General features: G+C 44.3%; 2 protein-coding genes across 2 annotated transcripts in view; one reads left to right on the top strand and one right to left on the bottom strand.

The window, feature by feature from the left end:
- Trim9 (E3 ubiquitin-protein ligase Trim9) overlaps positions 1-3,664 on the bottom strand; it is a 209,690-nt gene extending 206,026 nt beyond the window's left edge. The window contains exon 1 of the mRNA XM_084582230.1: positions 2,739-3,664. Within this exon, the coding sequence (XP_084438356.1) occupies positions 2,739-3,566 (828 nt within the window). The 5' untranslated portion in view covers positions 3,567-3,664. The remainder of the gene's footprint in view (positions 1-2,738) is intronic.
- A 115-nt stretch (positions 3,665-3,779) lies between these two features.
- Positions 3,780-20,673, top strand: L2HGDH (L-2-hydroxyglutarate dehydrogenase). The gene is made up of 9 exons (XM_084582229.1): positions 3,780-4,036; positions 4,309-4,445; positions 5,167-5,318; positions 5,836-5,967; positions 8,057-8,254; positions 9,100-9,261; positions 12,421-12,578; positions 14,315-14,446; positions 19,234-20,673. Exons 1-9 carry the CDS (start codon positions 3,858-3,860, stop codon positions 19,427-19,429), a joined length of 1,446 nt encoding a protein of 481 aa, XP_084438355.1. The 5' UTR covers positions 3,780-3,857; the 3' UTR covers positions 19,430-20,673.
- The last annotated feature ends 450 nt before the right edge of the window (positions 20,674-21,123 follow it).

Raw genomic sequence — 21,123 nt, 5'->3', positions numbered from 1 at the left:
GCCGCCATTCCTTGTTTACCTCCAACGACGCTAGAGAAGGCGCGAAACAAGGGCACAAAACTGGAGTAATCGTAATAATATTCAACAATCTTCACCAGCCAAGTTGGCTTCGATGAAGCATCAAGGCCTCTCTTAATGAACTCTAATTACCCCAGCATACACGCGCCTGCCTGCTTCTGTCCTTACCTTCGGACCTCTGCGGCTAACTTTCGTCAAGCGTACAAAACAGGGGTTGAGACTAACAAGTCAAAAAGCTATGAAACAGAGACGATATATGTGGGGTCTCTCTAAACGCCTGTACTAATCGATAAGGATTTGTCCTTGTACTCAACTGGTCACTCAGCCTGAGTCCCGACCACACCCGATAACTTTTACCATACTAGTGACTGTTACAAACTAGGGTAACAAACTGGATTCCAAGGGAAGGAAAGCGTAGCAGGGGGCGGCAGAAAGTTAGGTGGGTGGATGAGGTTAAGGAGTTCGCAGGGGTCAAGTGGATGCAGCTAGCACATAACCGGGTTAGTTGGAGAGATATGGGAGAGGCCTTCGCCCTGCAGTGGGTATAGTCAGGCTGCTGATGATGATGACTGTTAAATTCCAATAAGAATAAAGCGTACTCCTAACGGCAGCAAAAAGAGTAATGGGGGAGTAACGAAGGTACGAAACACTGATACGAGGGCAGGCAGGTCGGGCCACCGGTATAGAGAGTTCCGCACAGTAGTACACACATCATTCGTGCTCCTCTGTCGTTATTAAAAACTCTTCACACATATTTCCGAGAAAAACTACAATAGAAGTCATTTCCATTTATATTTGCTGAGCCATTTCAGATTCCTGCAATCGCGGTTTTTTTTTTTTTTTTTTTTGACAACGCTTTCTTACGGTTACAATGCACGAGACAGGCACAATAGGAACCTCTTTACAGCTCATGACATTTTGTTTTTTTCTTTAGGGGGGAGAGGGGGGGGGGGAAGCAAACAGCATCTAACGAAATATTTTCTAGTGTCAAAACGGCCGGCCGAAACCGCCGGCTTCGTTCACAGATCAGTACGCTACAACTCATTTTCCTTTTATTTTTCCCTCTTGCAACGCGCTCGAACAAAAAAATTTCCAAAGAAGCTGATCTCATGGGTGTATTCCATTACACGATGCGGAATTCCGCATTGCCAAGTCGCTACTCGCGAGGAGGAAATTTGGAGTGAGGATCGGATCGTGACATGTTCCCTTAAATAGCGCCTCTTTTTTATCCGGAAAGCTGTCACAATCTTCATACATATTACCTCGCTCTTATCTTAAAAACACTACTCCCCGGGCCGCGCAGGTGCGACATCGGGAACCTACTCTTATTTGGCAGACATCGCCAGAGGTCGAACGGCACCAGGTGGTAGCGAAAGACCGGTGAATCGCAACTTGTTGCGTGGTTGAGGCAACTCGCGAGTGATACAAAGTTCCCCATAATAATGTAGTAATACAGAGAGAGTGAAGAGAACCTCTCGCCACCATTGGTTCGAAGGGGAAGATCTGTCTCGGAAGCTACAGCATCAGCGAATGTTAAAAGGAACAAAGACCAAGAAAACCACCGCTCCTTCGCACGCGGCCCCAGCCGTCTCTGCCCGCCATTCTACCTGCGACGCACCGATGAATGCAGAAAAGAGGGGATGCTCAAAAAAAAAAAAAAGAGGGGGGGGGGGGGGGGGGGGGAGTGGAACCGAGCCACACGCCAAGCAGCTGCCACGGGCGGCGCGCGGCCAAAAACATCTGCCGCGGGAGGTGGGGGGCATCACCCTCTCCGACACACACGGCGCGGGCATCAGCAGTGCTCGGTAGCTGCAACACAAGCGATGCAGAACGACCGAATCAGACCCAACGAACAGACCCGGGACACCCCTGGAGAGGATACAAGGCGGCAGATGAGGCACCGACGAACTTGCCAGCAGGAATGGCAACTCTATTTACGAGTTGCGCTGGCCTTCGCTTGATATCTTGGCAACGCGATAATGAATTGCACAAACACGCCGAGGCAACGCGTCCGAAAACCTTGGCGAAGCGGCCAATGGACTGAGTGCAACAATTTGTAATAATGTACACATACGCATAGAAACACGCGAGCGCAATACGCGCTTGAAGCACCAGCTGTCAAAACAAAACGCGGTGGGAGAGAAGTGACAATTAGACGGCCAAGGTCAAATTCAGCATCCTCAAGCAGTACGGAAGACGCGAGGCCCGCAAGAAGAAAGTGTAGCTGAAGCAGGCAGTCGAGCGGTGGGAGAAGAAATGCCTTCGCGGCGCGCCGGACCGGCACGAAATGTCGCTCAACCGGTTACGGCCTACGAACGTCGGCACTGCAAAAGGCAAAGCACGCGTGGCGACGGCGGCACAGGAAAGTCCGGCCACCGCGATATGCCCGGTTCTTCGCCGGCACCTGAGGCCACGCTGACGACGCTAAAAGGAACGCTTATGTCAACGACCAAGGAGGCATAACAGCCTGGTTGCTCCGGGAAACGACCGGAACGAGCAATGACACGCGAGTTGTGGAGTTGATGCCCGCTCGTTCGACTCCGTAGGTGAACAAGTACGAAATATAGACGTTGCATGTGGAGTCATCGTATGCGCCTCGGAGTTAAATCCGCAAGCTGTCAAAACCGAGACAGCATCCACAACCCGTCATCGCGTAGTTTCGTCGTGACTTGTACTGTATTGTACGGACGGACAGTGTGTGAGACGGAATCAGCACGCACCTTTTGCGCCTTGCACATGGATCCGAGGGCTTGGACGTCGTGACTAGCGTGCCGTCCGTCCTGAAGACAGAGCACGCAGGCGGCGACCTTGCACACCATGCAATACATGCTGAGTGCCTCTTCGGCATGCTCGGTACACTTGGAGTCCCGGCCTCCCTGCGACCGAGCGCGAAGGATTTTCTTCCCTTGCTGGGGATCGAGCAGTGTGTGCTTGGCCAGAGGTCCCCGAGCCGGGTGGCAGTTTTCACGACACGATTCGCAGTAGAACACCTCGCACTGATCGCACATCACCGATGCCTCCCGCGGTCTATCGGCCTCGCACAGCTGACAGGCCACGGGTAGGCACCGTGTTTCGCCGTACTTATCCACGATATTCTGCAGCGCTCGGTTGCGGGACAGGTTGTGCGCACCATTTTCGTCGAAGTACACGAGCTTGTGGCACTCGGGACACGCGAGAGACAGAAGAGCGACGCCGCTGTGGAGCAGAGGTGGGAACAGCACGCCTTGGAGATTTGGAGTTCCTACGTACGAACTCGGCCGGCTCGTGCACACAACACCACTGTCCGTCTCGCTGAGCAGGCTCAACTTGTCGCCATCAGGGTAATCCGCTGTGGTGCCGATCTCCGACGGCCCGACCAGGCCGCTGTTGCTGCTGTTGCCGCTGTCTTCCGAAGAAGCGGTGGAGTTTGCAACAGGAGCAGTTGTCGGCACATTGGCCGGTTGTTGGGCACTAAGTGCACAATTGAGACACAGGGAGTGTGCACACGGGAGCAGCACCGGATTTGAGTAGAAGTGCTTGCACGCGGGACATTTGAGTTCCTCTTCCATGACGCCAGCGGCAGAAGCCCATCACAAACGCATGCCGAAAGCGCGCCAGGAGAGAACTGAAGAGAGCGGGCGGGAAGACACGCTCTCGCAGACGGATCGCACGCGGCGCGCCGGGAGAGCGAGCACACTGCGCACGCGCGCGCGTCCTCACGTGACCTTTGTTTTCACGTGACCTCAAGTGGGTGCGCTCGAGTATTTGAAGAAAAGTAAATTATCGACGCTGCGCTCTATCCACTTTCTGCCGCTTCTACCAGCGTTATTTGACGTCATGCTTCGCATTTCTAAAGGCTTATGACTGCCAGTTTACGAAATTTTCGAGCAAGCTTTACTATGGCGGCGCCCATCTCGCGCTCTGTAATCGGTCGCTTCGCGCTGAAGATTGTGTTTCCTAACGTCTTTGTACGATGTCGTCCAAGTTTATCTCAGTGGGACAGCAACGCGCCCACTCTGAAGTGCATGTGCTCATCAAAGTGAGTGTCACTTGACAAGGGTGGCGATAAATCAGCGCGCGAGCGTCATTTAGCTACTCGACTAGTACATAGCGATGCGATCATCGAGCTTCAGCTTCTGATAAAGAGCAGTTGGAGTCCGAAAGCGTGCACCAACCCGCATATAGACTCGTGCACAGTAGTAGGATGTATCGTATATGTAGTAATCGTGTCTCTTGTTTCTTCACTTCGCGTAAACTCCGGTTGTGCGGGTCATCTAAAGAAAGAACTGTTTTATGCGTGCAACTTTCTAGCGCTTCTACGGCGAAAGAAAAGGAGTACGACGTAGTTGTCGTCGGTGGAGGCATCGTCGGAGTGGCTACGGCAAGGGAGTTGTCGCTGCGGCATCCAAAACTAAAGTTTGCTGTTTTGGAAAAAGAAAACAAACTTGGTAAGCTGCGATTTATTATCGCTTTCCTTTCGGTTTCTGCTCCTGCATGCTTACGTAATACTTCTACACAGGTCATGGGCAGATACTCCGAGACATTTACTTTCTTTCATTTTCTTTCTTTCTTTTTTTTTTTTTTTCCATTTTTGAGAGAACAGGAGGTGAGGTCTCGGGTTTGTTTTATTGTTCATGTGCTTACTTAACGTTCTTATTCAAACATTTTTTTAGTTTTATTTTGCACTGTTCAAAAGTGTGTTTGTTTCTATAAATCGTGAAATGAAGCGCATCCTTTATGTAAACGTACACACGAGGTGTGATTGGCTGCATTAAAATTTCACTCATATGTCTTTCAGCTTTATTCATTTATTTCATTTATTTATTCAAGTACCTACAGCGCCCAAATGGGCATTATTGTAAGGGGTCATCATCATGGTCATCAACTCTAATTCAGTCATTCAATAACTTTAGTTAGGACGTAATTGAAGTAGCTTATTCAAACAAAGAACTTCAAGTCTGGCTACTCAGTCAACAAATCCGCGACATTGTGTTTCACATTGGTAATGTCCCAGAATTGATCTGCTTGCCAGAAATCTGGTACGAGTGCAAATAGTGGGAGACAGGGGTGGATGCTGCCCACTCTAGAGAAATGTTTGAGGGGTGAACCTCCGCCCTGTTTCTTTTTCGGGGTCCGTGCTCACCATCTGCTGTTATGTGCACTTTTCAGCCGCTCACCAAAGTGGCCACAATAGCGGAGTCATCCATGCCGGCATTTACTATGCTCCAGGATCACTCAAAGCAAAGCTATGTGTGCGCGGTCTGGAGCTTTCGTACAAGTATTTTGACACGCACAACATACCATACAAAAAGTGTGGAAAGGTGCGTTCACGCCTCATTTTCGTTAGGCTACTCAGTTGGCACAAGCTAGAGATTTGCAGGTTTTATTTCTGGCATGTGCGACAGTATTGCTTCCATGACTTTTTAGTTCCTGCTCTACAAAAAAAAAATTTGCATAACGGATCTATGAAGCTAAAAGCAGCCGTTTATAGCACTTGCAAACACAGCCTTAGTTTCTGTTTTGTCATAAAGTTATGCCGTGTACCTATGAAGGATATTAACTTGATTGGAGCGCGAATAATTTTGTTGTAGTGCCCTTTCCAGGCTAGCAGAAATAAGCTTCCTGAAGGTCACCTTTAAATGTGTATTACAGCATATGAGTATCACAGCATACGTGTGCATTTTTCATGATCCCTTTCTTCATAATACAACCTAGTTTTGATTGAGAACATCAGTGCAGCCCTGGATTTTTAATGCCAGACTTGGTGTTAAACTAAACACACAACTGCACCACATAATCACATTCTTAGTGAAGCATTGAAATGGATTCTCATTGCAGCTTATTGTGGCTGTCACCCCAGATGAAATTCCTCGACTGGACGTCCTTGAAGAGAAAGGTATTAAGAATGGCGTAAAAGATTTGAAGAGGCTCAACTCTGATGAGATTAAAACTGTGGAGCCCAACTGCACTGTAAGTAGACACCGTATCGAAATCATACAAACATTTTGTTTTTTGCATTATGCTGTTGGAAAAACCCTTGCTTGAGCTTGTGCCCTGTGAGGTTATGATCGCTTTTCATTGGTACTGTTTTTGCTATAGCTTTGTCACTTTTCTCGATTTCACCCCTTGCAGTCCTTCCTATTCTGGTCACTGTTATCTTGTAATTAGTAAGGTGCATTTGAAACCCTGAGTGTTTCACCATTTGTGTGATGATGTGGGATAGTGTGCTGGCATATATCCTACCACAATGGTTCACATCTCATGACCATCCAGCGCATATCTGTGCTCAGCCACTGACAGCTACTGAATGCAGCTTACAGCACAGCACGAGCTAGAGGGTTCTCTTTACATCTACACATTCATTAACAGAGAACTGGAAGGCACTTTAGCTGAGCACATTGGCCCTCACATTAACCAGGCAAAATGGCTATTGTTAAGGCATCTGCATTTTTGTACTGCTTTTAATTAGCATCTTGCTTTGAAAAGACAGAAGAAGAACACCCAGTTGAGACATTCGATGTTTTGTCATCACTGTCTATATAAAGATAACAAAAATGTATGGGCCCTTATAGTTTTTCTCTTTTTAAACCCCGTGCATTGTCCACACAGTGAGTTTCCATAATAATGAGGTACTAATGCATTGAAAAACTTCCCATGTTTCCCAGAAACGTCCACAATTAGAGTCTCCATAGTAATGGGGGTCATATTAATGGGGCACAACTATACATAACCTTTGCTTACTACGGTAAGTAATTTCATGTGCTCTTGCTATTTTGCCCGGAGCAGGAGGCTAAGGCGAGTAGTTACTCTGATTAGCAGAAACTTACTGTTGATCTGAAATCATGAAGGTGTATATGGCGACAGACAAAAGCATTGGCTGTCCATTAATCTTTAATCCTCTCTGTTTACAAATGAAACCTTACTTGTTTAATGATTTTACATGCATTCCTTCTTTGGTTGTTCTTGCTTTCATTAATCTTTGCACTTGCTCACTTTACGAAGGCAAGCCCTTTTTCGGCTAACCGTGTTGGCTGACTGTGCAAGTGTGGTGATGTTGTGTACTCTGCAGTAATTACGGGAAATGATTTGGTTTTGAGAGGGACGTTGAATTTATAGGGTACACCTCTACGTATTAGAGCAGGGTTTATTGTGCTTTTCCCTTAAGGTTTTGTATCAGCTGGCCTTGCCATCATCAAGAGTACTGTTCCGGGCAGGGCGGTATAATGGTGTTGTCCCTGGCTTGTGGTTGCTTGGAAAATGTGCTGAAGAGATTTTCCACACATAGTAAAAATTTAGATTTTACAGTACTTGACTAGACTAAAGGTATCCAGTTTAGGCATGCATATGATCAGTAGTGCACTAGGTACTAAAAACGAGGGAGAACAAAACAGAAACCTAACATTCTTTACGAGCTTTTATTGATGGGTAGCAGCAATACTTTTCTGCAGCAGTCGAAAGCGCATAGTGAGCTATATATATTCCCTTACGGTACTGCATGTACAAAAGTCCTGAATCCTGGTAACTTCGCATATGAAAAGTACAATGTGCAGAAATCTGGGTGCTAAGCCAAAGCTCTGAAATCCTCAGAACCATTTCAATGTAATCAATGCAATCAATGAAAAAAAATTGATGCTTCTGCATTTTACGGTGACTGCGGTACAGCTTCGTCAGTGCACATTTTCACTTGTTTTACAAGGATGTGTACTTCAAGAAGCCTAAAACTTGCTAACTTGTTTACATAAATTTTTATGATAGGATTGAATCAAAAGCACAATAATTCTGTCCCTCAAACCAATATTGATAAAGTTGCAGAAGCGAAGTACCGAAAGTGTGTAATTAATAATTTGGACGAATGGAAATTCCTTCTGTGCCACCTTGGCATGCTTCGCAATAAAATTTGCAAATTTCAATATTTTCTATCTTTTCGGCGATTTCCGCTTGGGGACCTTTTTATTTTTTATTTTTTTTTAGGAGTGCTGTCAAACAGTGCCCATTCTCCATTTTCAGCGTACTAGTGCTACCATCTTGTAAGAATGTTGTTGCCTGTCCCCAATTACAGGGCTTGCAGGCACTGTGGTCACCGCACACTGGAATAGTTGACTGGGGTGAGGTGACACAGTCGTACGGTCAAGACTTTATTGGCCAAGGTGGCGATGTCCATCTTAACTTCCCCGTCAGGGCACTGGAGACCGCGGCTGAGAGTCAGTCCAAGGTTGGAGGCCTCACTCATCCTGTCAGAGTGGTCAGCGACAAAAAGGTACCGCATTATGGGAAGCGATGTGGGATAAGCACATGAGCTGTAGTTATGTACGCATACTCTGATAATAGGCATGAACGTGGGCAGGGCATGCTAACCTACGGTCCATAAAGGAGGCAGAGTGTTATTACGAGAGATGGTAAGTGTAGCAGGGAATATCACAAAGTCAGGTAGGCATACAAAGCCAACAGATTAGTTGGTATATTATCACTGCAGCTTGAATTACATGCACAAATCACATGCAGGATGCTAGCAGTTGTAGTCCCCATGCTATGCGTGAATGAGCCCATGGGCTAACCTAAACACTCAACTTATAATATTCTTTCTGCCTTGGGGAATGTTGATCTGGAGCCTTCCCAAGTGCTAGAGGCCAATCATTAACCTTGCGAAAATTACACTGTATTTTTGGCTCTGCCACGTTAGTATTGCAGTTTCCACCTCCGTAAATATGGCCACGAAAAGTGTAATAAACTACAATTTTCTTTGTAACGTTGTGCCTTTGATGGAAATTGAACAGCTATTTATAACTGTGATGCAAGTTTTATTCTGAAGTGGCTTTTAGTCGGACAAGAAGCAAGATCTACTTCTGGACTCACTCAAAATCCTGCATTTGAAGTTTATTTGTATACTTATTACTAATTTCAGTAATTGCAAAAAAAAAAAGAAAGAGTACGGCAGCACTGCAGCTTTTGTATTCTTCGGTATAGCCTGAACCATCTGGAACGCTTCTTCAATAATTTTCTTCTGATAAACCCACAGTTTTCTAGCCTGGTTCGTGAAGTGTCTAAAGGTGATACGAGGCAAAGCGTGAATTGTTTGGAGTTCCAACGACACCCTCTTCACAGGCAGTGCGATGCCGTTACGTTGTCACCTGTGCTGGTCTCTACTCGGACAAACTGGCCACACTGTCGGGGTGCAATCCAGAGCCCAAAATAGTGCCATTTCGTGGGGAGTACCTCATCCTTAAGCCTGAGAAGGCAAACCTGGTTCGAGGGAACATTTACCCGGTGAGTTTGTTTGACTTTTCATTTAGCAAATAGTAACTCTGAATTAATATAGCAGGTGTCAAGCTTAATGGGAGGTCTGTGTCAAGTCAGGCTACAGTTGTGCAGTGCAGCTACTCATGGAACATATAAATTCTTAAATATAGAACTAATTGAAATTTTTGTACAGTAAGGGGCTTCATTCAATTTTTCATTCTTGTTTAAAAAAGTCCACTCTGCGTCTCTTCCTAGCCATTTAAATTCTTGTCTGGCAGTGAAATACACATTTTTTGCTGATAATACTAAATTTAAAGCTTTCTTGCTATACAATCCAAATTTCTGATGCCTACATCGAAAAGCATTCCGTGATCACCATTTTGAAGTGAACGGCAGCATATGTTAGCCTATGGGATCCAGACTTATACAACTGTGTTTGGCGGTTTTCTTGTGATAATGGCGATCCCTGTACTCCATATTTTGTCCTTTACTATTGTGTAAAGACTTCATTTTCATTGAAAGTAACATGCTGGTTATTATGAGATGATTATTCTATTGATGCAGGCCAACTTCAATGTGTCCTCAGTTACCTTATGACGGGAAACTTGAGATGTCATGAGTGACAGAAATACTTGTTATGTCTTTCACTATTTTCTCCTCAAACATTCCCAAGTATAAGAAAATAAAAACTGGCTGTATTGTAAAAATATGTTTAAATATATTCTTACGTTTGTAATCCCTGCATTAACCTTCTGTCTTCGAGATGGTCCTAAATTGGTACACACAAAGATAATACATTGTCTTACTGGTGGTATTTGTGTGTATTTATAAATAAGGCATTTCTCCATGAAAATTGGCCTGTTTCTATGCCGCTCACTCAGATATGCTTCACATGTGACATTGCAAAACAACAATGATATACCTAACCAAGAATATATTCGTACCTGGTATTGCACCGGAATGGGAATGGTATTTTGTGCATGTCCCTAATCATCTTGCTCAAATTGTAAATTGTGTTCATGCTCGGCAACCTGTTTTACAAGGTCTGTTCAGCCCACACTAAACAGTGTAACAGGTGGGGTTCTTGATGTAGGGGTGGCTGCATTCTTTGCAAAGCTTGGGCACCTTACCAGTGTCACTTTTCAACTTACCTAAATTTTGCAACTTCATGAAATTTCATCAAATAAAATGTGAGCCTAGATCCAGATTGTCTGTCTATCAGCTAATAGAATGAAAGCTTTTTTTGTTTCAAGGAGTGAAGCAATTTTCGTCGAATGAGTGCACTACTGTTGTCAGATGGCATCATGAGCACATGTGCGAGAGTAGGGCAGAAGCTTCATCCTAAAGACGCTGACTGTTCCTCACAGGGAAAAAGAAAAACAGCCTAGGAACAGCGCACAATTTTTATATGAAAAGTCTTAATGTATTTGTGTGCATTAGGTTTGTGGTTGTGGGTAAACAGACCAATAGAAAAGTAAGAAGAAAGAAATAGGATAACATAATTTTGTGATAGCAGGAAAACTTTGTACCAGACAATGCATGTTCTGACTGTGCATAAGCCCACAGCTTCATTCTTTTCATTGCTGTCATCTCTGTTTTTCTTCTCTCTTTTCTTCCTTCTTCAATAGAAATTCAGTTGGTGGCATATCAATCTAGGGGACACGAGAACATGCAAACCAAGTAATTCTTGACTTTTTGTATTTAGTTTGTACTCACATTATTAAACTAGCAGGCTCTTTACTTCGTCATGCAAATTGTATATGTCGAAATTTAGCTTTGCATTTTTCATGCTATGCAAAGAAAACCTGAATGACAGCCATAACATATGCAAGGGACTCAACAACCATCAGTGTTGCTTAAAGGTTGCCTTTTAATTCAAGGGTTTGTTGGGCCTCTGTAGAAAATATTAAAATAGTAAAATCCAGGAAATTGAAACTGGGTTTCAAGCAAAGTATGATGCCACAATGCACCAAAGCCTGACGTCACGGACACTGTCACACAACCTTTTCTGAGTATTGACCACCCAAACTGGCCGCTGCGACAGTTTCGATCCTTAATTGTGTGAAATGGCCAAACAGAAGTTTTATATTTGTTTTCCTCAGCAAATGCAGGGTGAATAGCAGCAGGTGCGCAGATCGTAAAGTCATGCAATCAACACTGCTTGTGGATAAATAGATGGATAGATGGATTTATTGAAAGGAAAGGCAGAGAGGTTGGCCGGAGTGATTAAGGTCTTTCTTATTGGGGCTACAAACTATGAAAAGTTAATAATTTATTTACACTCAAACAAAGTGCTACCTAGTTGCAGAGTGTGGTGCAGAGGATCAGAAGACTTCAGACAACATACTTTGAAAGTTTCAGGTAAATGCATATTGGCAAAGAAAAAAAGAACTGCTCATTTGGCTTGGCTTGGTTTGGTTTTGTGGGTTTAGCGTCTCTATGAGACGCTGTAGTGGAGGGCTCTGGAAGTTTCAACTGCCTAGGGTTCTGTAATGTGCACTAACATCGTACAGCAACAGGCGACTTGCTTTTCATTTCCACCGAAAAGACACCACCGCACCACGTGAAAAGCGTCCTTGGGTTTAGCAGTTGTAGGAACAAGTTGTGCACAGAAAGACACACACACACAGGAAAAAAGCACAAGGTAGACAAGTAGCTCTTTCTGTCTACCTTGTGCTTTTTTCCTGTGTGTGTCCTTCTGTGCGCAACTCGTTCCTACAACAATATGCACCAACTCGCCCAGCAAGAAGTTCTTCTAAATTACCGGTTTAGCAGTTGAGTGCCCTAACCCCTGAGCCACTGCGGCGGGGCAAGCCTTCTCGTTTGTAGGGAATTTCTATTATCAGAGAAGTCTTTTAGGCCTTCAGACATGTCATATGGAAGGATTACAGACTGATTTCGATCACCTTAGATTCTTTAACATGCTCTACAACCTTAATTCTTGGGCATTTCATAATTTTTTGAAGAGGGCAAATACGTGCTGGTTGGTATATGCTCAAAGAAAGTTATTGCACAGAAAGATTACAGTTGTTTTCTTCCGCGCTGTGCTTTTACCGAGTCATGCACCATTTTGTGTCTCAAATGCAATCATGAAATGCTGGTTGACAGCATAAAAGTGGGAGAGGATATCCACACTGTTTCCGAATTCAGAGGTTTCCATATCATACTTATGTAAATTCTTTTCAGGTTCCAGACCCACGCTTCCCTTTCCTTGGTGTACATTACACACCTAGGATGGATGGAAGTGTTCTCCTTGGGCCAAATGCCGTTCTAGCATTCCGACGAGAAGGCTATGGTTACTTCGATATCAATTTGCCAGAGCTTGTGGATGCATTAACGTTCAGGTTGGTGCTGATCATTAACATGCTTGCACTCTTGATGTAATTCTACAAACTTATAGCAATGCAAAAATTTCTCCTACCTTCGCAATGATGCAATAGCGTAAGCTACCAGCCAACATATAAAGCCCCTCTTTAAGCGAGCCGTATGGACGTGCCTGCGTGGCCTATGGATAACATGAATACAAGGGTCTTGCCAGGCTGATTGTGATATCACCCTCCCATATGAAAGGAGAGGCCCGAGTTGGCAGCTCCTGCCAAACCTAATGTCAGGAAATCCTACATCCGGTTAATGCTCGACCATGTCAGCTGCCAGCTACCACCTCACACGTAACGAAAGTGTTGCGGACGGACGGACAAACGGACACAATCGGCGAGCATGAGCCATTAAAGCCTATCGCCTTAAAACAACGATATTGAGACCAGCTTAAGATTGGGCAAATACTGCAGTCACTAAAGCAGCAGAAGTTATTGTGTTGCAGTGATTTCACACCTAATTTTATGATCTATGATTTTTCATGGTGTAAATCTTCTACTGTAAATTAATCTTTCCTTTATAGTTACAAAGAAAAAAAGAAACGAGTATTGAAAAGGCATCACTATTTGTGTAAAGGTGCATTTGGAAGTGCAAGTGGTGTATATCGCTTGAGCATCAATTAGGCCCCATTTCCGAGCCACTTTTCCAGCAGTGCCTGCTGTCAAGACAGACGAAGACATTACCATTTTATTCACATGCATGTCAGCACATATGTAATCCATGGCCCTCCAACTTGCTGAAAAAATGCAAGAGGGTCCCCTGAACAGCGAGCCGCACAACAACAAATGTTGTACACCGCTTTCCCTTCCAACTGTACGTAACTCACCACTCTCCCACTGCCATTTTCGGTGCAGAAGTTCTTGTGGGCATCTTATTGTGAGGACTGCTGAAATCTACCTAATATATATTAAATCGTCTTGTACAGTCGCGGACAGAATAGTAATATGGACCATACTTTAGCAGTCGGTCTATTTTGGTGTGTTGATAGTGAAAATCGGTGATTTTTTAATACTTTTGCAGCTATCACTTGTGTGTTTGTTCACAGGTACTGCAGACCACTCTGTTTCAGTAACATTCTCTGGCAAGAGTTCAAATGATGAAGCTTAGTTTGATTTCGCTCCAGGACTATGCATAAATTTTTATTATAGGTAGGATCTTGATGATACTATCTCACGGGTTCGCGAAAAATATTTGTGTCATCCAAAATCAGCAAAGTCAGTTTGCAAAAGCACGGGAAATGCATTCACTCAGATATTTTTAAGGCCGATGGGATTTATTTATGGCCATGCTATCTCTCACTGCTAGCAGTGTGTACTTTGTGACTCGCTGTCACAACGTCAGCACATGTACAGACCTCATACTACCTTCTATTTAAAGTCAGCAGTTGCTAACCTTATGGTGCATACTATGTGGCTGGCGGTTGCGGTGTTGGGAAATGTGTGGGCAGCTCTTAGTGCTTAAGGCTGTGGTCACAGCTTGTGTGTTAATACTGTCCTTAGTGGCACAGAAGAGTGTTTGCAACATCCAAAGTTCTGCACATTGTGATGCACTCTGGCTGGAGTATTTTACAAACTCATATCGACCCGAAATTCACATCATCTGTGATTTTATCTTTCTGCTATTTAAAACCGTGTGCAGTATTTACTGCTTTTCGCTCACAGTGGTTCACATACTGTCAGTGTGCTTTCTTTTTATTTTCTGAAAGGGGCTTCCAAAAGCTGGTTGGTCGCAACGTCTCCTATGCTTGGCAAGAGCTCTACCGTGGAGTATACATCAGGGCTCAGGTGAAGCAATTGCAAAGATACATCCCACAGCTGCAGTTCTCAGATGTCTCGAGGTAGGTGCCTCGGCCCATAGGTAATATGTACTGATTTTAGTTCACTTTTGATGGCTATAACCAGGGTGTCGAACCAGAACAGGAACCGAACCCAAATTTTTTTCCGCCGTTTTGAAACGACCCCATCCGAAACGAGTCGGAGGAATCATTCTGAACCGGAGCTTTTGTCAGCGCCTTTCGGGCCACAACACATGGGTAGCTTTGCGTTCCATGTTTATAGAAATGCGAAATGCAAAGGCGTTCGCGTGCTGTGCGATATATACTAGTCACACATACAGTATATACATTGTTAGTCTTGGAATGTGTGCTTGGTTTGATATTGATCTGATTTCAGTCTTTTAGTGGTAGCCAGACAAAACATTGTTGTATGGGTAGTTGCAGAGGTTTCGCTCTCAAATAAAATTCATGCTAGTTTACCTGAAAAGAACAGCAGGAAACATTATTTTCTTTTAAGTTTCTTTCAGCATGTGACAGCTTTAAGTGGTTATGTGCCAATTAAAAACAATCATTATTTTTCCCCCATCCTGTTCTAGTCGTCAGTCACTCATTATAGACATTTTTCTGAGGTCTCTACAACCAAGTTAAGCCCATCACATCTCATGACATGACAGCCCCGTTGGGGTAGCGCGGTGGTTACGGAGCTCGACCACTGTGCCCAAAGAAGCGGGATCGAATCCCAGCCTTGGCGGCTGCTTTTCAATGGAGGCGAAACGGAATAGCGTGCATGTACTGTGCGATGTCAGCGCACGTTAAAGAACCCCAGGTGGTCGAAATTTCCAGAGTACTCCACTACGGCGTCTCTCATAGCCTGAGTCGCATTGGGACATTAAACCCCGCAAACTAACCAAACATCTCATGAAAAAGACGATAGACGGAGTACTATATGAATTTTCAGCTTTTAATATATATACTGGAGCAGGAAATAAAACACAGTATTTAAAAAGTATAGTAAAAAATTTTTTCTGAACCTATTTGAACTGGTTCTAACCGGACCAGAATGTGTCTCTGGAGCCGAAACTGAGCCAGAACCTAAAAGGCTGAACCTGGAGCTAGAACGAACCCCCAAAAATTCAGGTTCAACACCCTGGCTATAATATTCATACGTGGGGATATTAATGCCTCAATAATAAAACCTAAACATTTCAAGGACTATTATTACATACGCAAGAAAAAAAAAATATGGAGAAATTTTCATGAAGCCCTAGCAACAGGTTTTAGTGAAAATAGCCGTAGCAGCTTGGAATGGGTGGCTGTTCTTGCTATTGTTTATCACATTTCTTTTTTTCTTTCTTTTTGGGGGGTGGGGGGGGCACTGTTTCTCAGTTTCTGCTATAAAATGGGTAGGTTATAATATTGCTTGTCTAGAAATTTTATTCAAGATATTTGTAGATAAAGTTATTGATTATTGATTCAATGCATTTTTTTATTTTTCCAAAATTTTTGAAGATTTAGGCCCAAAATTTGTAATGTTTTCATCTCAGTCACTCTGGTAATATGTGATTGGAGGGAGCAAAAATAGTGTAGGTAAGCAATCAGAGTGATCGAAAAGTGTTGTAACATGCTTTTAGTTTCATTTGTATGGATTATTTTGCCCTTTGCGACAGTGATATTGTTGTATTTGTTTTTATTGTCGTATATTCCACAGCTTTTTTATGACTATTGCTGCTTTATTGTTAGGAAAATGGTATCTGAAGAATTACTCTACACCATTGTCACCTACCACGCGCAGAGAATGCTGTTTCCTGAGATCGCGGTAATGCTGAAATTGCTACAAATGCAGGTTCATTGAATCATAAGCCGATTCCAGAAAACAGCCGGCATCAAGGACCATCAGCAGAGCAGGAGACTTTGAACAGCTGGAACATGGGAGCTGAAATTGGCCATGTGCGAAAAAGCAAACAAAATCTTTTTAAAACTATGTGGAAACTCACCTAAGAACATGGAATTTCCAACTGAACTATATAGTATTTACTCGCATAATGATCGCACTTTTTTTTTTTAAAATACTGACGCAAATTTCGGGGTGCGATCATTACGCGGGGTAAATTTTCTACAAAAAATTTTTGAGCACCGAAAACGCAAACAAGTTGCAGGTCAGACGTCTTAGAACATATATCTCGATTACAACCAAAAATAAAGCTGAGTAAGGCTTACCTTCGCAATAAACACGCACATTAAGCACCACATGGAGTGCACAATGCCGATTTATTTTTTTTCGTCAGTACTCTTAATCAAATTCTGAATCCTCGCCATCCTCGCTTTCACTGCTGCACGACTCATCGGCAACGGCAGTGTCGTCGCTGGGAGCATCTTCACAATCCCACAGGAAGTCATCTTCCGTTCCATCCAAAGCGTTAGATATGCCTGTCTTCTTAAAACGCTTAGCCACTACCTCGTCGGGGATACTGCTCCACGCTTCTGTGATCCACGAGCACAGCATCTCCACGGATGGCCTTCTAATCTTTCCGCTCGGCGTCAAATCATGCTGGCCCATCGCCATCCACTCAGCATAAAGTCGTCGAACGTTGTCCTTGAACGGTTTGTTCAAAGACACGTCGAGAGGCTGCAGCAGCGAAGTCAGGCCGCCAGGAATGACTGCAATGTCCGTGCGCAGCTCTTTCAGCTTGGCACACACGCTGTCCACAAGGTGACCCCTAAAACTGTCCAAAACCAGAAGCGAGGGAAGCAGAAATGCTCCTGGTCTTCTTCCCCAAACAGTCTTGATCCAGTCGACCGTCAGGTCTGCAGTCATCCACCCTTTCATCTGTGCACGTATATGGATGCCACGGGGAAAGTTTCCCTTCGGAATAGTCTTCCGTTTGAAGATCACTTATGGTGGCAGCTTCCGCCCGTCGGCCGTCACAGCAAGCATGACTGTGCATCGCTGTTTTTCTGCGCCAGACGTCTTCACGAGGACGCTCCGAGCACCCTTCTCGTTCACAGTTGTATTCCGGGGCATGTCGAACGTCAGTGGAGTTTGCTCGGCGTTTCCAATTTGCGACATGAGGTAACCGCATTTTTCGCGAAGCCTAGTGACGAAGTGATGGAAGTCTATCACTTTGCTTTCATACGCGGCTGGGAGACGCTGGCACAACGACGTCCGCCGCCTCAGGGAAAGTCCATTCCATCGCATAAAGCGAGTCATCCAACCGGAGCTAGCGCGGAAATCCTTTGCGGCGATTCCCAGCTTCCTGGCAGTTGTGCGCGCCTGCGTCTGTATCATTTCTAATGACACTGCACAACCATCCTTGCGCAGGTCCCTCACGTATTCTAGGACCGCCTCCTCAACACGAGGGAACTTGCCCGTTTTGGGTCCACGGAAAGCCCGCCGTGTCTTGTTCGTAGCCATCAGCTTCTCGCGCTGCTTCTTCCAATAGCGTATCCTCATTTCGTCCACGCCGAAATGCCTACCAGCAGCGCGGTTGCCATGCTCCAGTGCATAGTCGACAGCCTTGAGCTTGAACGCGGCGGTGTAACTGGCATACCGCCCCATGGTGAAATGGCGTAAACTCGCACAAAAACACAAAGCACGCTACGACGCTGCCGAATTGCAAAATGGCGAACGCCGCAAAGCATGGAATCATGGGAACTCCAACGTCACTAGACTAGGTTGGGAACTCGTCGGAATGCATTCGCTGCGGGATGACTGCAGATCAACCACCAGGCGGCTCCATGTTCGGGGTGCAATCATTACGCGGGGAATTTAAAAAATGGAATTTTGACCTCAAAATTCAGGGGTGCGATCATTACGCGAGTGCGATCATTATGCGAGTAAATACGGTAGCTACTCATCAAAGAGGACTTCAAACTTCAAGTGCACAAATCAGCAAAAGGACAGCTGCTCACGGATCAGATGAAGGCCCCTGGGCTGGAAAATTGCCACACGATATAGAAGCTGAGCCACAGTGTAGCCCTGAACCGTATTCTCTTCGCTCTTGAACTCACCTGGAGTTTTTAAGATCACCAAGACCTGCTGTTAGACAGTTATTCCTACTGGGCTAGTGGAACAAACTCAATTCTAAAGCATCATGGTTTTTGGCGATATATCGGACCAAGGTTGTTTTTCACAAATGGACGTCAGAATCAACATTAAGACGCACGATGAATATATCCTGGAGGGCGATGTCATCCTATGTGCTTAAGAGAATAACAGGAAACATTGACTGGCAGTTTCCGCGGTGCTGGGAATCTTGCTCATGGCACAATGTAGGCTTCAGCGTGCTTTTTCGAGCATAAATCCTATGAATCACTGAACCGTACTTAGGAGAAGGCCTACAGCAAAATCACTCTAGAAAGCATCAGGGCTATTTTGAAGAATTTGCAGAAGGCTGTGAAATCTTGCTCTTAAGAATAGCATAGGCATCTTAGAACTGAAATACATATGAGCTGTTGCACAGAGTTGAATTTATTTGCATTTAAAATAAAGCACACCCTATTTCTTTTGTTTGTTTAAAAGTTATAGCTTTTTTTTTATTATTATTCAAGTTACAGTATTTATTGGTCACAATTTGCTATATAATCTTATACTATTCTTGTTAATGCAGAATTAATTCTGAGAAAAATCTGTTTCTAATTTTGTGTTTTTGTTTTGCACCCCCCTCTCTTTCTACATTAATGACCATGAGGGTGCTGTATGTGTCTGAATAAGTAAATAATCAGTATTTCACAAACAGTCATTGTTTAAATTTATAAAGTGGGAAAAATTTGTAAATTTTGGCTGAAATCTTCTATATTTTTTTGTTTGTTTTTTCAGTCAATTGTCAGTGACCACTTTTTTGTTCTTACAGGGGACCCACAGGTGTAAGAGCTCAAGCATTGGACCGCAATGGAAACCTTGTTGATGACTTTGTTTTTGACAGTGGGGAAGGGGAATTGGCCAAGCGTACCCTGCATGTTAGAAACGCTCCTTCGCCAGCTGCAACATCATCCCTTGCCATTGCTGAAATGGTCGCTGACAAAGTACAAGAGACATTCCACTTATAGCTGGCTAAAAAATATTCTAGGGGGCATGTCGGGCCACTAAAATAGGTGAAAGCGTCTATTGCGCAGTGGTTCAAAGCCCTCCACTACAGCACCTTTTTCTTATTGCACTCTCACCTTCCTCCTTTTTTTAGGGCTCAGTTGAGGTGTCCGCAGAGCATTGTTAGCACTGCACTTTTTCTTTCCTTTAAACCAATTTTAAACGCCGCTGATGCCTGCTGTCCTACATCTGCTTCTGTATGCTGTGTGGTGCGCCATTTGAGGAAGCGCCAAATGAAAGGCAACGCATGGATGCCTGGATTGGACACCCGGCAGGGTCAGCTTCTTATATGCGTGAATCGCCTAGTGACGTCATGACCAGTCGTTACGTTATGACCAGATGTGACATCGTGACGTCACATTCGGTCATGATGTCATGACTTGTCATCACGTCGCCAGGTGATGACATCATAGTCAGTCATCTCTGTCATTATCATTGCTTATTACTACTTAACTTACTGACTAATTACTAATTAACTACTTAACCAATTACTACTTAGCATATTAACTAATTATTCTGCGTGGCAGCCGCGCTGGCATGAGACTAGACAAGGAGAACTGTCCGGCGTAGCTGTCAGGATGATTGACAGCTATAGTGGGACAGGACAGGATGTCGGACAGCGCATGAGGCTTTTTTCGCCTTAAAATGCATGGACAGAGACTGAACATAAGGCAATCTGTGCCACTTTGTAAATGACAGAAGACTTGCATTGTCACTGTGCAGTGAACAATTAATCTAACTAGACTATTACACTATTACACAATTCAACTCTTGGAGGGGACAGAAATGTCACCATCCAGTTTTGTTCTAGGTAGCACTTCTAGTCACATGTGATATTTTTACTGTTATGTCTGAAGAGCTAAATAAAATGCCTTGTTTTTGCTTTCGGCTTGTGACACACACATAAGCATCACCCAAACAAATGCTGCAGTAAGCAATCTTCTAATGTGCTTTGGAAAATTTTTAAGGTCTGTGTACAAGTTTAAATAAATGTCTAAACAGTTAGCGAACTTTTCATTCTTCAAGCGAAATTCATCCTGGTTCAGCGCTCAAACATTGGGCCACCTTGGGTCCACTGCATTCACTGCCACAAAAAGCAGGTCTCCTTCATAACTGCGCAGCTTTGGTGCTCAGATACGTTTCCATGGTTATTGTTCCTTAGTGGGCAGTCGGGTGCAGCCTGATAGACTCTGAACATCAAGAGAGAAGTATGGATCAAGGAAGAAATATTTCTTTTAGTTATAGATACTGTAAGCCTTTGCAGGCTCATACAGGAATGCGTAATAGCATTCAACTGAAAATGAAAGCTAGAGCAGGCTTTGCCAGCTGTGTAAGTATATCTGTTGGACAGGATAGAACAGCTGGCCTATAAAATAGTGACTCTGGCAGAGTTGTCAAAGCGAGGAAAACATGGCTGTTGAAAACTTGTATTTTTCTCCTTTTTTGCGCACTTGACATGTGTATTCGCCTGACAAAAAACAGGCGCCTTTCAGTTATTTATGGCTGGTGATAGCCCTCCCCCGGGTGACCCTCTGCGGGAAGTCGTGGGAGAGGGGCCAAGGCAGAGGCGAGTGCACTGCGGATCCCCTTGGACTGTCTGTACAATAGACCTATGCGTCTGACTTCTCAAGGTTGATTTTTATGACAGTTACAAAAA

Source organism: Amblyomma maculatum, chromosome 10, assembly GCF_055883805.1.
Source record: "Amblyomma maculatum isolate TAMU_Amacu chromosome 10, ASM5588380v1, whole genome shotgun sequence".
In the NCBI taxonomy this organism is placed as follows: Eukaryota; Metazoa; Arthropoda; class Arachnida; order Ixodida; family Ixodidae; genus Amblyomma; species Amblyomma maculatum.
This window is presented reverse-complemented; position numbering and strand designations above follow the sequence as displayed.